The 14700-nt window shown below is 47.1% G+C and overlaps 1 protein-coding gene across 1 annotated transcript in view; it reads right to left on the reverse strand.

Annotated features, from left to right (window-relative positions):
* BARD1 (BRCA1 associated RING domain 1) overlaps nucleotides 1–13508 on the reverse strand; it is a 70428-nt gene extending 56920 nt beyond the window's left edge. Inside the window, exons 1-3 of the mRNA XM_035138954.2 lie at nucleotides 13337–13508; nucleotides 10299–10355; nucleotides 5646–5791 (exon numbers count right to left, since the gene is read on the reverse strand). Coding sequence (XP_034994845.2) covers nucleotides 5646–5791; nucleotides 10299–10355; nucleotides 13337–13479 — 346 coding nt within the window. The 5' untranslated portion in view covers nucleotides 13480–13508. The remainder of the gene's footprint in view (nucleotides 1–5645; nucleotides 5792–10298; nucleotides 10356–13336) is intronic.
* Between the last annotated feature and the right edge of the window lie 1192 nt (nucleotides 13509–14700).

A 14700-nucleotide genomic window follows, 5' to 3' on the forward strand; every position in this document is an offset into this window, starting at 1 on the left:
TTGGGCATCTTTGCGCGTCCTGGGGCTGTGCCAGTCCAGGATGGCCTGCACCTTGTCCTTGTCCATCGCCAGCCCCTTGTCTGACAGCTTGTAGCCTAGGAAGTCCACTTCTTTGGTGTGAAACTTGCACTTCTCCAGCTTCACATACAGGTGGTTGTCCTTCAGGCGCTGCAACACCTCCCTGACATCCTTCACATGCTGCACTGGGTCATTGGAGTAGATAAGGATGTCATCCAGAAAGACCAAGCAGTTCTTGAAGAGGAGGGACCCCAGGACGTGGTGCATGAAGGCCTGGAAGCATGCTGAGCCCCCTTGCAACCCGAAGGGCATCACCAGATATTCAAAAGAGCCCAGAGGCGTGAACATCGTGGTTTTCCATTCATCACCCTCCCGGATCCTAATCAAGTTGTACGCCCCTCTTAGGTCGAGCTTGGTGAAGATCTTGCCCCTGCGTGCCGCTGTCAGGAGATCATCCACTCTGGGCATGGGGAAAGCCACTGGCTCTGTCACCGAATTCAGCCGTCTAAAATCCACCACCAGACGGCGCTGTTGCGTGTCTTTCTTGTCCACCCAGAAGACCGGGCTGCCCCCTGCTGCCTTGCTTTCTCTGATGAACCCCCGCTTGAGGTTCTTGTCGATGAAAGCGCGCAGATCCTCCAGTTCCTGATCTGACATGGCGTACAGCTTGGCTGGGGGTATAGTTGCCCCTGGCACCAGGTTGATCTGGCAGTCAAAAGGCCTGTGTGGGGGTAGGTGGTCGGACTCCGCTTCGCTGAAGACCTCCTGCAGGTCCCAGTACGGCTTGGGTATCGCCTCACCCCCTTTGACGTGCATGGTGGCCACCGTGGCTATCGGAGGCCCCTCCCCTGGTTGGTGCTGCATGCAATGTTCCAGGCAAAAGTCCGATCCAAAAGTGATGCATCTCTGGTGCCAACTTATGGAGGGGTCGTGGCGCGTCAGCCAGCTCATGCCCAAGACGATGGGGGGGTCTGAGATGGTTGTGACGTTGAAAGCCAGTGTCTCTGAGTGCCTTCCCACCGTCATTCTCATGGGGGGGGTTTGATGCGTGATGGCCCCTCCCAGCAGCTCTCTGCCGTCAATGGTGGCCACGTGCAGGGGAAAATCCAGCTGCAGAAGTTGGATCTGGTGCTCTTCCGTAAAGTTTCTCGAGAAGAAGTTGGCTGAGGCACCACTGTCAATTAAGGCGAGGACTGTCAGGGGATAGCCATTTGGGAGCATGAGCGTGACTTCTAGAACCACTCCTGCTCTGGGAGGGGTGGGCTGGCTGTGCTGCTCTCTGTGCGGGTGGGCGGGCGGGGGCTGTTGTCTGCTGACTGTGCCTGGCCGCTCCCCCTTGTCTCCTGCAGCCAGGCTGTCTCGTTTCCCTGCTGTGGTGCTGCGTCAGCTGGGGAAGGTACAACCGTTCCCGCCTTTCCTTGCCACTCTCTGCGATGAGGGCAGTCTCTGACGCGATGCCGGGGGGAGTTGCAGAGAAAGCAATTCCCGCCTCTTCCCTCCTTGCGTCTTGGCGCCGCCGGGGTTTGAAAAGCCCGCGCGCGCGCTCCTCCGATCTCCATCGGTTCCGGCTCTGGGCTTGGCCTGGGCGGGTGTGGGGGCGGGCCCTGGGGTGGGGTTTGGTGATGTGGTCTGTCCTGGGAGCGTGGGAACCAAGGTTTTGCTGCGCGCGTCGCTTGTTTGTCATTCCATCTGGATTCCTGTCTCACCCCCACCGCTAGCGCCGCTTTGCTTAACTCATCCATAGTTCGCGGTTTGGGACCTCTTGCCAGCTCATCCTTCACGTCTGCGTGCAAACCCATGTAGAAGGCTGATTTCACTGGCTCACTTTGCAGATCCCACCCCAGTTTGTGCACCAGCATGGTGAATCTCGCCCAGTAGTCCCTAACTGTCGATTTTCCTTGTGTTAAGTTATGAAGCTCCTCTTTAGTGGCCTCCATTTCACTGTCACTAGCGTACATTATTTTTAAAGCTTCTAGAAATAATTTTGCGTTCTTCATGCAAGGATTTTTTTGCGCGATGAGCGGTCTTACCCATTCTCGGGCGGCCCCCGTCAAATGCTCTATGATAAAGGAGACTCTGTGCGCGTCATCTGGGAATTCTGCTGCATGCAATTCCAGCGCATAATTTATTTCTGTCTCGAATCCTAGGTACTCCCTAGGGTCGCCGCTAAACTTGGTGACTAGGCTCTGTCCCCTTCTCACTTGGACTAGCTGCGGCTGGGGCACCCCCCCACCTCTAGCGGCTTTCTCCTCTTCCAACTTTTTCTGTAGGTCCAAAACCATCACCCTTAGCTGTTTCTCAGTCTCCTCTTTTGTCCTCACCTGGTCCACCAGCTTGTTCAGCTCCTCCTGCGCCCCTCGCGCTTCCTCCTGAGCGGCATGCAATTGCTGCTGTGCGTGCGCTGTGAGGTTCTGCAGCTCCTGCTTCGCTGCTTCGGCCTCCAGCCTCCAATGCTCAGCCTCTTGAGCGCTCATCGCTGCACTCCAAAGTAGCCAAAAAAAGATTCGGGAGTTGCTGTCAGAGGGCCTGGTATGGCTACTCTAGAGTAACGACTCCAGCATGGTCTTTTAAGGTTTTTATTAAGTGCTGATTATTTACAGTGTTCAGAGCAGTAAAAATGCATCCTTAAGGTGAGGTGTCTGAACTCCCGAATGGCGATTGGCGCGTTTTCTTCCAGCACCACAGCTTTGGCAGACCCAACCTCTTCCCCCTACGTTTGCGTCGCAATTCGGGAGTTGGGGGAATTGGCCTCCCCCCTGTGCGTCCAACTTCCTGTCCCACCTGCGGCCTGGGCTCCACAACCTTGCCTGAGCCTCGGACACCACTTCCTGACTCTCCGCTGGAGGCAGAGCTCTCCTTACTCTCTCCCGCGCTTGGGGATGGGCTGGAACTTAAGATGGGAGGGACTTCCCTGTATCCCTCGTCCCTCACACCATGGTATAAGACTTTGCATCACTGGTGTCAGTGCAAAGATTCTGGTTTCTATTAAGCCACTGTTGCATTATGTTCAAACCAAGGAACTCTAGCTGAATGCCAGTTAAGAGCAGAAAGCCTTAATATTATAATGTTTTCCTATTGATTTTAAAATGCTATCTTTTCTGATGCCAGATTTGCACTTTCTTCCTTTGCATAGAAACCAAACTATTTTCCAGCATAGAAAGCAGAAGGGCATATATCACACTGGAAAATGAGCAAGTAAACAATGACCCAAACCTTTTGGCTGATATCCTGTCGCCATGTCCATCTGACATCATTACAGGAGTTAAGAACTTCGGTCACTTGCATCTGCTCAACTGGACTCTGCACACAGAAACTCTCATTTCTGATGAAACTGATTAACACAGCTACTATTCTAGCCATTTTAAAATCTGTAATGGCTAGCCTGTGGCTGTCAATACACCAGTGGACTACAGCTTCCACGTCCCCCAATGACTGGCCTTCCTTGTTAGGGCTGAAGGGCTACACAATTAGCCACTTCCATAATATCCAAACCAACACTTGGTGCACTCTACAAGTGCGGAGATCAATAGCAGGGTGGTGCAGCAGCACTCACCTGGCATCTGGTGGCCTGCATTGCCGTTGCACATGGTGACAGAGAAAGACAAGGTGGCAAGGCCGCCACAATGCGAACATGCTTAGGGCAGGGAAGTGCTACATTGGCCGGCAGAGAGCACAGCAATGATGTTTTTGCCAGCATTTGAATTAATCTCCCCACGTCAATGTAGGCACACTCCTTTCTACCTCAATTACCAAAATTGGGAAAGGAGTACGACAAGGTTGTATATTGTCTCCCTGCTCATTTAACTTTAACTTATTTAACTTATGCAGAATTCATCATGCGAAAGGCTGGACTAGGTTGTATATTGTCTCCCTGCTTATTTAACTTTAACTTATTCAACTTATGCAGAATTCATCATGCGAAAGGCTGGACTAGATGAATCCCAAGCCGGAATTAAGATTGCCGGAAGAAATATCAACAACCTCAGGTATGCAGATGACACAACCTTGTTGGCAGAAAGTGAGGAGGAATTAAAGAACCTTTTAATGAGGGTGAAAGAGGAGAGCGCAAAAGATGGTCTGAAGCTCAACATCAAAAAAACCAAGATCATGGCCACTGGTCCCATCACCTCCTGGCAAATAGAAGGGGAAGAAATGGAGGCAGTGAGAGATTTTACTTTCTTGGGCTCCTTGATCACTGCAGATGGTGACAGCAGTCATGAAATTAAAAGACGCCTGCTTCTTGGGAGAAAAGCAATGACAAACCTAGACAGCATCTTAAAAAGCAGAGACATCACCTTGCCTACAAAGGTCTGTATAGTTAAAGCTATGGTTTTCCCAGTAGTGATGTATGGAAGTGAGAGCTGGACCATAAAGAAGGCTGATCGCCGAAGAATTGATGCTTTTGAATTATGGTGCTGGAGGAGACTCTTGAGAGTCCCATGGACTGCAAGAAGATCAAACCTATCCATTCTTAAGGAAATCAGCCCTGAGTGCTCACTGGAAGGACAGATCCTGAAGCTGAGGCTCCAATACTTTGGCCACCTCATGAGAAGAGAAGAATCCTTGGAAAAGACCCTGATGTTGGGAAAGATTGAGGGCACTAGGAGAAGGGGATGACAGAGGACGAGATGGTTGGACAGTGTTCTTGAAGCTACCAACATGAGTTTGACCAAACTGCGGGAGGCAGTACAAGACAGGAGTGCCTGGCATGCTATGGTCCATGGGGTCACAAAGAGTCGGACACGACTAAACGACTAAACAACAACAACGTGAGAGCGACTTAGTTAAGGCCACACAGTGAGTTTGGTGGGCAATTGAAGGGGGAATTTACGAAATACAAATGCCAATTATTCAATGTGAATACAACAGTAATGAATGCCTGCGATCTTACCAGCTGCATAAGAATGTTTTGATGGGAGCTGTAGTTCAAAGCATCTGGAAAGCACTAACCTGGGGAACAATCCTCTAGCATTAAAGAGCACTGAAGGAACTGCATCCAATACAATGTTTGAACAGATTCTGGTTTTGACTGCAATCTAAAAGCCAATACTCACACTATGTTTGCTGGTCTCCAAATAAATAATATTCATCCATGAATGTAATTGTATAACCAGAAAATATGGCATGCAAATATGCAATACGTATACTCAATTTACCTACAAACCATGTTCCCTGGCCCACTGGGCTACAAACATCTACTCTACAATAAAAAGTAGAACGCACGCTGCACATCTTACCTAACCACAGGTCTTTCAGGATCATGAAAACAGGGCACTGTGTTCTAGGAATGGGCCCATGCTTAGAATACACAATGAGAAACTGACCCTCAGAACCTTAAGCAAGGATGAGAATACAGAAGCCCCATATTAAGCATTTTCCCCCCCCCCAGGAGATAGTCCCCCATACATCTGCAAAATGTGACATTTTCATCTAAATTCAACAGAGTTTCTAGTGAACTGCAGATATGAATGCTGCATTAGCCTTTACCCTTTATTTTAACAAAGATCTCAGTGGATTTCAGGAGGATGAGGTTCATATTCTGCTATAAAATGTCCAGATCTTACATTAAATAGCATTTCAGCAATGTGTCTCCCCCACATGCTTTAAACAGCCATCCTTCCACTTACCTGATAAGTCCCAGCCCCACAGACTCTGCAGTTTGCTGTGCAGTTTGACAATGTTGTCCAGCTGCCTGTTTACTTTCACATCTTGTACCATGGCTGGCACATGACACACTGGGCAGGCTGTTCCACTGCTGTCACCCACACAATTTCTGCAAATCAAATATAAGCAAAAACATTTTCACACATAGAACTGGCAACAGCGTTCAACAAAGGTAGCTTAAGAGAAGTCTTATGTAAGTACTGAAGTACTAATATGGCAAAGCAAGGCAATAATTGCCACCCTGAGCTCCTTTGGTAGGGAGGGCAGCATATAAATTTAATAAATAAATGAATCATTTACATTTTCTCTGTAATGCTGGACAAGATAGCAGACATTTGGCATAAGTTATAAACCAGCGAAAACCACATCTTACCAGCTAGTAAGAGCCCAATAGCTAAAAGAGCCTAATAAAATCTGACTAAATAACAGGTTGCAATAAATTATGAAAGTCGTGATTTGAACATATTTCATGCACCTTTTAACAGATTAATCTGGCTATAGATTATCCAGCCTGTGGCAATGGCCCTATGAAAATATAAGGCTTAATCATAGTTAAAATGTTAAAGTGTGGCTACCCAAACATGGTTAAGGGTCAAATACAAATCCTGGTTTGAAGTGAACTTTAAGCATTACAACTGTACCAAGCATCCATCCAAGAAGAATGGTGTCCAAGAATATAATACCTTTGCCAAAGGACAGGCATGATCCAGCCAGCGTTAACCTTTACATTCTAAATTCGTTAACACTTAATTCTCCTGCTGAAATCATTCAGCACCTGCTTAATTATCTTCCATGAGACTTGAAGCACTTAATTTTGGCTTGATCATAGCCTAACAGTTTTGTGAGTACCTATCAGATTTGATCAAATATTTGCCTTAGCAATAAATCTTGCTCTATACCAGGATGGTATTTGCCCTCCAGATGTTATTGGACACCAACTCGTGTCAGACCCAGTTAGTACAGCCAGTGGTCAGGGATGGTGACAGAAACATCTGGAGGGCACAAATTCCTCATCCTTGAGCTATAACATTTTTTGAGAATTAATTACCTTTCCTTTCTGTCTGAAGTTCTGGATAACTCATACAAGTTGTGAGCTAGAAGGAGCAACTAATAGGCACACAAATGGATTCCTGGACTCAGAGAAATAACCATTTGTGGGGCGCAGGGCAGAAGTGAAATCACAAAAACTGATGACGCAGGATATGGTCTGAAAGCACATGGGTCAAACACCTTGCAAAACAAGCCTGGGTCTGGTTGGTGCCTGGATGAGTGGCCACTTGGTTTGCCACCTTGGGTTCCATGGCAGAAGAAAGGTGGGGTATAAATGTAAGAAAATAAAACAAACAATATCAGTATGTTAAATTCTACTCAGTGCATTTGGTCAGATCTCAGGGACATCTTGGTGTATTCTGTACTACCAACAACAGCACATAAAGAACATTGTGTTCAGTCCTGTAGCCGAAGTCCAATAACAACACAGATAGACTAATAAAGGACTAGAGGAAACTACAACGATAGTAAAGAGTAAATCATATACAAGAGGAAACTGAAGACATGGAAATGTTGAACTTAAAGGACACTGCAGATGGGCAGAAAAGAATACAAAGTGTTGAAACATCCATGAAAACATGGAAGAACAACTGTCCTGAAACCTGGGGACAGAGCAAGATGGAATGGGTTAAAATTGCACCAAATAAAATTTCTAATGACCACAGTGCAAAAAGAACAAACTGCACCAGCAATTATCACCTTCTGCTTCCCAAGAGATCCACTTTTGATTTGGATTATAAGCAGGATTTTTCTCTCTCTTTTTACAGGGCAAGGCCTGCCTCTTGAGTAAGTCTGGACAACACAAATGACCTCTGTTAGAGACTGCTGGTACAACGACAGTGATTTTTAAAAGACCGATGTTCAAGGGCATATTCAAATGTCAGAATGCACTAAATTACAGGTGGCATGTTATGCCTGCGAACTGTAGGCAGCTTTCAGAAGTTACCTTTGACCAAACTGCAGTGCTGCAGGGACCAGCCTTGTTCAAGCCTCAGAAAAGGTTACCCAGTGCTTAGAGACCCCTTATGACCCAGCGGCTGCAGCTGTGTTACTTCCACACACTTCTCCTCTTATACATCAGTCACCTCTTACTTTCCGCCCCTCTCCAGGCACATTAACAGTTTATGCCGCAGCAAAACTATTTTGGTCTGACCTGCAGCTGACTTGACTTGGAAAACTACCGTAACTGCAGCTTACTTAACTACTCTAAGCAGTGTTCAGGACATAACTGCTGTGAAAGACTCGACTATCATTTGTATTCAATAAGAGGAAACAGCATAACAAGAGCTTTTGTTGCTGCTGCTGTTATATTTTCTTCTTTTCGGCCTTTTCTCCAAAGCAACATTCTTCCAACCGTGAGAGAAGCACACTAGAATCATTTCTTTAAGACACCTGGGGAACAAAAAACAGTCTCTTCTAAAGCAAGGCTGGATGATGGATCTTAGTCTGCTGATTCAGAAGAGATTTTTGAGGTCAGGAGTTCCTTCCCCCACTCTCCCCAGATGCTGGTCTCTCCCTTAGGAAGACAGCCAAACTATGGGTTAAGAAATTTATCTTGGGGATGATCAGACAACAGTTTTGCTTTCAGCTAAATGCCAATACTTGGGATTTGGAAAGTCTCCATGGCACATACAGTGGGAAATATATCCATACGTCTCAGTTGCAAATCACCTCCCTTGCTTCAGCCATCTAGATTCTTTGAAAAAAAATCTGGTAACCTTAATTTAAAAGCCAAATGTAAAGTGGCTCACAATAATAAATAATAATAATAAAAATGAACACACAGCAATATAATAAAAAATAGAAGTCCTAACCTGCTCCACCACAGAAGCTAACTTACCATCAAAGAGCCCGGGTAAATATAAATGTCTAAGCCTAGCACCTAAAAACTGACACTGATGGCACCAGCAATGTTTCTCTGGCTATAGCATTCCATAGATGGGGTACCACCACTGAAAATGTCTATTCCCGTGCAGCCACACTCCCCACCTCACTCACACCCTGAAGACCACAGCATCTGGGCTGGTTCCTGTGGTTTGAGACAATCTTTAAGGGGCCTTAAGCCATGTAGGGCAGAACCATTTTTTAAATGAACCAGAATTTCAAGGCCACATGTGCCTCCAACCACAGCAATAGATCCAGAAGTGCCCCCAAGCTGTGCACCTGCTCCATTAGCCCAGCTTCTGTGAAACCCCACTGCTTCACCCAAGCACCACTCTTTGGAAATGGCCATTAAAATAGGGCTGAAACCATCTCAAAGCAGTGAACCTAGACCAGTGATGGGCAACCTTTTGAGCTTGGTGTGTCGAAATTCGCCAAAAAACCGAGCATAACTCGGGTGGTGTGTCACTTTTTTAAAACAAAAAAAGTTTTAAAAAGGGGAAAAATATTTAAGTTATTTTAAATGCAGTGGCATTGGCGGTGGCAGTATTGGCAGTGGTTGAAGCGGCGAGGTTGGGACCGACCTTCTCCTCCCTTTCCGTGGCGCCAGTGCGCCTCGAGGTAGGTTGCCTCAGGCCTTGGGATCCCTTAGCTTCGGCGGCTCCCCGGGCTCCCCTGATGTTCGCGCAAGGGCGGTGGCAATCCTGGCGGCTCCGAAGCCGGTCAGGGAGCGCAGGTACGCTGGCCGTTTTCAAGAGCTCCGTGACAACGTGCCGATCCCCATTTTGCCTCGCCAGAAGTCCACAAGGCCCCCTTCTCGGCATGCGGCTGCGTGTCACCGAAAATGGCTACGCGTGTCAGTGCTGACACGCGTGTCATAGGTTCGCCATCACTGACCTAGACCCACTTTGGGCAGCCTCTATAGGAGGTTGTGGGTATTGAAAGCTGGTGAAAGATCAAGGAGAATCAACAGAGGTCACTGTACGTGGTGACCTAGGCAGTTCATGTGCCAAAACCATGCCTAAACCCTGACTGAAACTAATCAAGAAAATTATCAATCAAAATTACCAATCAAGCCTTATCCAAGAGAAGTTGGAGTGGTTTTTCATTATTGGATCAGCCTGTATTACTTTTAAAGTATGCATGTTTTTATGCAGCCCAGAACAGCTCTTAAAACCAACATGTCAATTATTTTGGTCTGATAGTGGCCCAACTTCACAGGCAACCACAAATCTATATAATTCACTAGTCAACAGCAAACTACTGCACTAATGTAAAACCATCATCCAACATTTATTACTGAGCCTAGCAGACTCCAAATATTAACTCCTAAGTAGAGTAAATTGATGTTTCCTGTACAATTGTCCCACTTTTTAAAACAGCGTGGTTTATAAAAGCTTAAAATAAGCAATAAACACCATGTGACCAAAAAAAATACCAAAGACAGAAGAGCAAATCATTTTAAAACAGAAGCAAGAACACAGAAAACTGGTTGAAAGAAGAGGCTGGGTGGCCATCTGTCATGGATGCTTTACGTGAGATTCCTGCATTGCAGGACCCTCAGGGTCCCTTCAAATTCTATGATTCTATGACTAAAAGCATGCTGGAGAAGAAAGGATCTTCAACATTCATCAATAAGCCAGAAGAGAAGTTATTGCACCTCAGCATAATATAGAATTACTTACAGGCATAAGACATGTTCACAGCCTCCTATGTTCACAGGTTTCTTCAAAATGTCCCGACTGTCAAGGAAAGTATATATAAATATTAACTTCCTATTGTAATTATCAGAATCACAAAATTCCTAATAAACTTCTGGTATAAAGCCTATAGCATTTTATTTGTTTTGTGGTGTTGCTTTACATCTGCCTTTCCATTCCCCCTTCTGATTTTACCATGGTAACAGGACAAATCTTAAAGGAAGGCTTAGAATTAGAGCTCATGCTTTGAACGCAGAAAGGGCCCAGGTTCAAGTCTTGGCATCTCCAAGTAAAAGAATTTCAGGAAGCAGGGCTGGGGAAAGCCTTTGACTTAGTAACCTGCCCAGAGTGGCGAGGAAAATTGTTGTTGTTGTTGTTGTTGTTGTTGTTGTACCCAGAGGGAAGCTGCCACTTGTGGAAGACAGAAGTAGGCTAGATAGCCTAGAGCTGTCATACGTCCCAGATATTACCAGGATTTCAAAGGCAGAAATGACATCTGGGGAAAATTTCTGAAATGTGGTGCTTTGTCTGGATCTTAGGCAAGTCAACTGAACAACAGCTCAACTTTCAGAGTGTCCTGGTTTCCACTTTATGAAATATGGCAACCCTAAGATAGATATGTCTGACTCAGTATACAGCAATTATGTTATTATTTTATCTGTAAGGGGGGGAAGGCAAAGTATAAATACATCTCTAATGATGATGATATATGTTCTACTTGATTTATTACACATAAGCTAGCTTTACCATCATCACCACCACCACAAACGTATGACAATGGCTGCGCTCCTTTAACTCAGGTCGGGGACAGAGGGTGGCACTAGGGAAGTTGTCGCCGCGGTACTTGGTGTGTGGAGTCTTTATCTATATCTTTAATATCTTTATGCACCCCCTTGCCCAGATTGTCCAGAGTTTGGGGCTGGGTTGTCATCAATATGCTGATGACACCCAGATTTATCTGCTGCTGGACGGCCGCCCTGCCTCGGCCCGACATACTGACCAGGTGCTTGGAAGCTGTGGCTGGATGGCTACGTGGGAGACGGCTGAAGTTAAATCCTTCGAAGACAAAGGTCCTCTGGCTGGGTTGGGACGACATGGGGTTGGGGGGCCAACTCCCATCTCTTGCGGGGGCTCAATTAGTGCCAGTGCCTTCTGTCAATAGTTTGGGTGTAACTTTTGATGCCTCCCTTTCCATGGAGGTGCAGGTTGCAGCCACAGCTAAGGTGGCATTTTTCCATCTCCGCCATATTAAGCAGTTGGTCCCTTACCTTTCTCGCCCTGATCTGGCCACAGTGATCCATGCGACGGTCACCTCCAGGCTTGATTATTGTAACTTGCTTTATGCAGGGCTGCCCTTGAAGATGACCCAGAAACTCCAGCAGGTGCAGAATGCCGCGGTGAGGCTCCTTACGGGGTCCCGGCCGCGGGATCACATTCATCCAGTGCTTTACCAGCTGCACTACTCCCGGTGGAGTACAGGATCAGGTTTAAGGTGCTGGTTTTTACTTTTAAAGCCCTATGCAGCTTAGGACCCTCGTACCTATGGGACCACCTCTCCTGGTATGCCCCGCGGAGGACTTTAAGGTCCACAAATAACATTTTGGCGATCCCGAGCCATAAGGTGGTTAGATTGGCCTCAACTAGGGCCAGGGCCTTTTCAGTACTGGTCCCGACTTGGTAGAACGCTCTCTCACAGGAGATCAGGGCCCTGTGGGATTTGACATCTTTCTGCACGGCCTGCAAGACAGAGCTGTTCCGCCTGGCCTTTGGCCTGGACCCAGTCTGACCCCTATGTTCTCCTCCCTTATGGTTTTGATTTGGGCCATTTTAAAATGAGGCTGCATTTTAAAATTTAAAATTAAAATTGTATTCTAACCTGTATTTTAATTGTTTTTCTTTCTTTTATGTCTTATTGTAATTTTATTGGTGTCAGCTGCCCTGAACCTAGTTTTGACTGGGGAGGGCGGGGTATAAATTAAAAATTTATTATTATTATTATTAGAAGGGGCCTTTTCTGCTATGGCTCCCTGTTTGTGGAATGCTCTCCTCAGAGAGGGCCTTTAGAAGTGGGTGGGGTGTTTTAATGTGTTTTTTCTTCTCTTTCTTGATTTCAATGTATCATTGGAGGAGGGGGTGTTTTTGATTTTAAGTTGCTTTGGGCAAGAAAAAAGCAACTGACAAATTTAATACATAAGAATAATAGAAATAACAACATAGCACCTTGATGAGGAAGATGTTTGACAGGTTCCTGCCCCCAAGAGACTTACAATTCAAAACAGAGGAGACCTGGGGTGAGCCAGTGAAGGAGGGCAAGAATAAATGGGGGAAGACAGAGGGGATCTTTCAAGAGTGGTTTGAATTAAGGTGATCATACTGGGCATGAAGAACCATCATTCTCCCCCACCCTTGCAGCATGTGCACACGGACACTTATAGAGACATAAAGGTAAAGGTAAAGGGACCCCTGACCATTAGGTCCAGTCATGACCGACTCTGGGGTTGCGCGCTCAACTCGCATTATTGGCTGCGGCGTATAACTTCCAGGTCATGTGGCCAGCATGGCAAAGCCACATCTGGCGAACCAGAGCAGCACATGGAAACGCCGTTTACCTTCCCGCTGTAGCGGTTCCTATTTATCTACTTGCCCTTTGACGTGCTTTCGAACTGCTAGGTTGGCAGGAGCTGGGACCGAACAATGGGAGCTCACCCCGTCACAGGGATTCGAACCGCTGACCTTCTGATCGGTAAGCCCTAGGCTCAGTGGTTTAACCCACAGCGCCACCTGGGTCCCATTATAGAGACATACATACACATGAATAGAAACATATGTATTTTTACAAACACACACACATATAATGCTGTGGAGGTGGTTGTTTTTGTTTGTTATTATGCTTTATATTTTTGTGTTTTCATATTGCAAACCCTCCTGTGATATAAATTTAATAACAACATACACACACCGTATATATTTACACACATATACATGCACACACACACACCCTATCCCGGGGGGAACTGATTTACCACTGCGAGCAGCTGAGGGCCTCCGCCAGCCGCCCCAGGGCCGCGCCGGTCTCCTTCCACCAGACGCCTCGCGGCTCGGCCTCGGCCTCCATCCGTCCCGCGGGCTGGTTCCCGGAGCGCTCCCTCAGCGCCGCGGCCCTCATCGCTCGCCCTCGCCTCTCCTCGGCCACCACACGCCACGAGCCCCGCCGCCGCCGCCGCAGCTCCCACTTCGAATTCTGCCGCCGCCGCCCGCCTCGCTCCGCCCCTCACGTGACGCAGCGCGCCTGGCGCCAACGGCTGAGGGAGGCGCGCGCGCGCGCGCGCAAAAGCCGCCCATCCGCCTTAAGCCGCCGCTGTTCCTCTCCCGAGAAAAAGAGCCGGGAAGTTCTTTTGCGGCCCGGAAGCCCCTTTGCTCCGCCTTGGAGGCGGGGAAGCGAAGCCGGGGGGGGGGGGCGTTGCCGCCGCCGGCGGGGCTCCCTTCCCGGGCATCTCGGGGGACCGTCCGCCGTGTAACTCTAGGGGTGGGATGGCAGCCCGGCAGTGGCTCCAGCAGGCAGCAGCTCCCGTAGGCTTTAGGCAGAGCTCACCCCAATCGTGACATGGTGAACTGAAAATGTCACTGCACACATTCATGGTAATGACCGGTCCTGTTTTTTTAAAGGGTACTCAAGGATGCGCAGTACCAGCACCTCTCTTTCTTGTTAAGAAGTGTGGCGCTTACCCTTAGTGGTGAGTTACCGACACCTATTATTTATCGAGGGGGGGGGGGACACTGGTAATGATGAAGCCAATGATAGATAGGTTTGGGAAAAGGCAGATCTAGACGTAGGCTTTTGTATAACAGGTGTCTGCTGGTGCGTAAGTGGATGTCCTGCCTGCCTTGGTTTGATTCAGAGGTTCCCTAGAGCAGAGGCCATGAGAATCCAACATTAAACTAACCTGGAAGACTGCAGAAATAATTCAAAATCCTATAATGGGAAACCAGTTTTTACTAAACAGAAAAGACAAAGGAAAACAACATCTAGAGTTCAATTAGTATAAAATCAAGGTTTGAAATCAAGCAGCCATATGTGAAAAAGTGTAAAAACAGAACATGCCCCATTATATAATCAAGTGGTATATAATTTTTATTTTATTTTCCTTAAAGAATTATTCCAATCATCAATAATTCATCCTCACTTTGCCATTTATGCATCCAGATTGTCTCCCACTTCTCTGACCCATATCCATCCTGTCATGCACATATACGCAAACTTAAATTTGAGCCCCAGAACGGAGAAAATGCACAAGCTGAGCCTGTGAATGCAAAACTAGCCAATTTGCATCAATAGTATTGATTTGCATGGCTTCTTTTGAGGCCAGGGTTATAAGCTTAATGTACG

Source organism: Zootoca vivipara, chromosome 1 (genome assembly GCF_963506605.1).
Source record: "Zootoca vivipara chromosome 1, rZooViv1.1, whole genome shotgun sequence".
In the NCBI taxonomy this organism is placed as follows: Eukaryota; Metazoa; Chordata; class Lepidosauria; order Squamata; family Lacertidae; genus Zootoca; species Zootoca vivipara.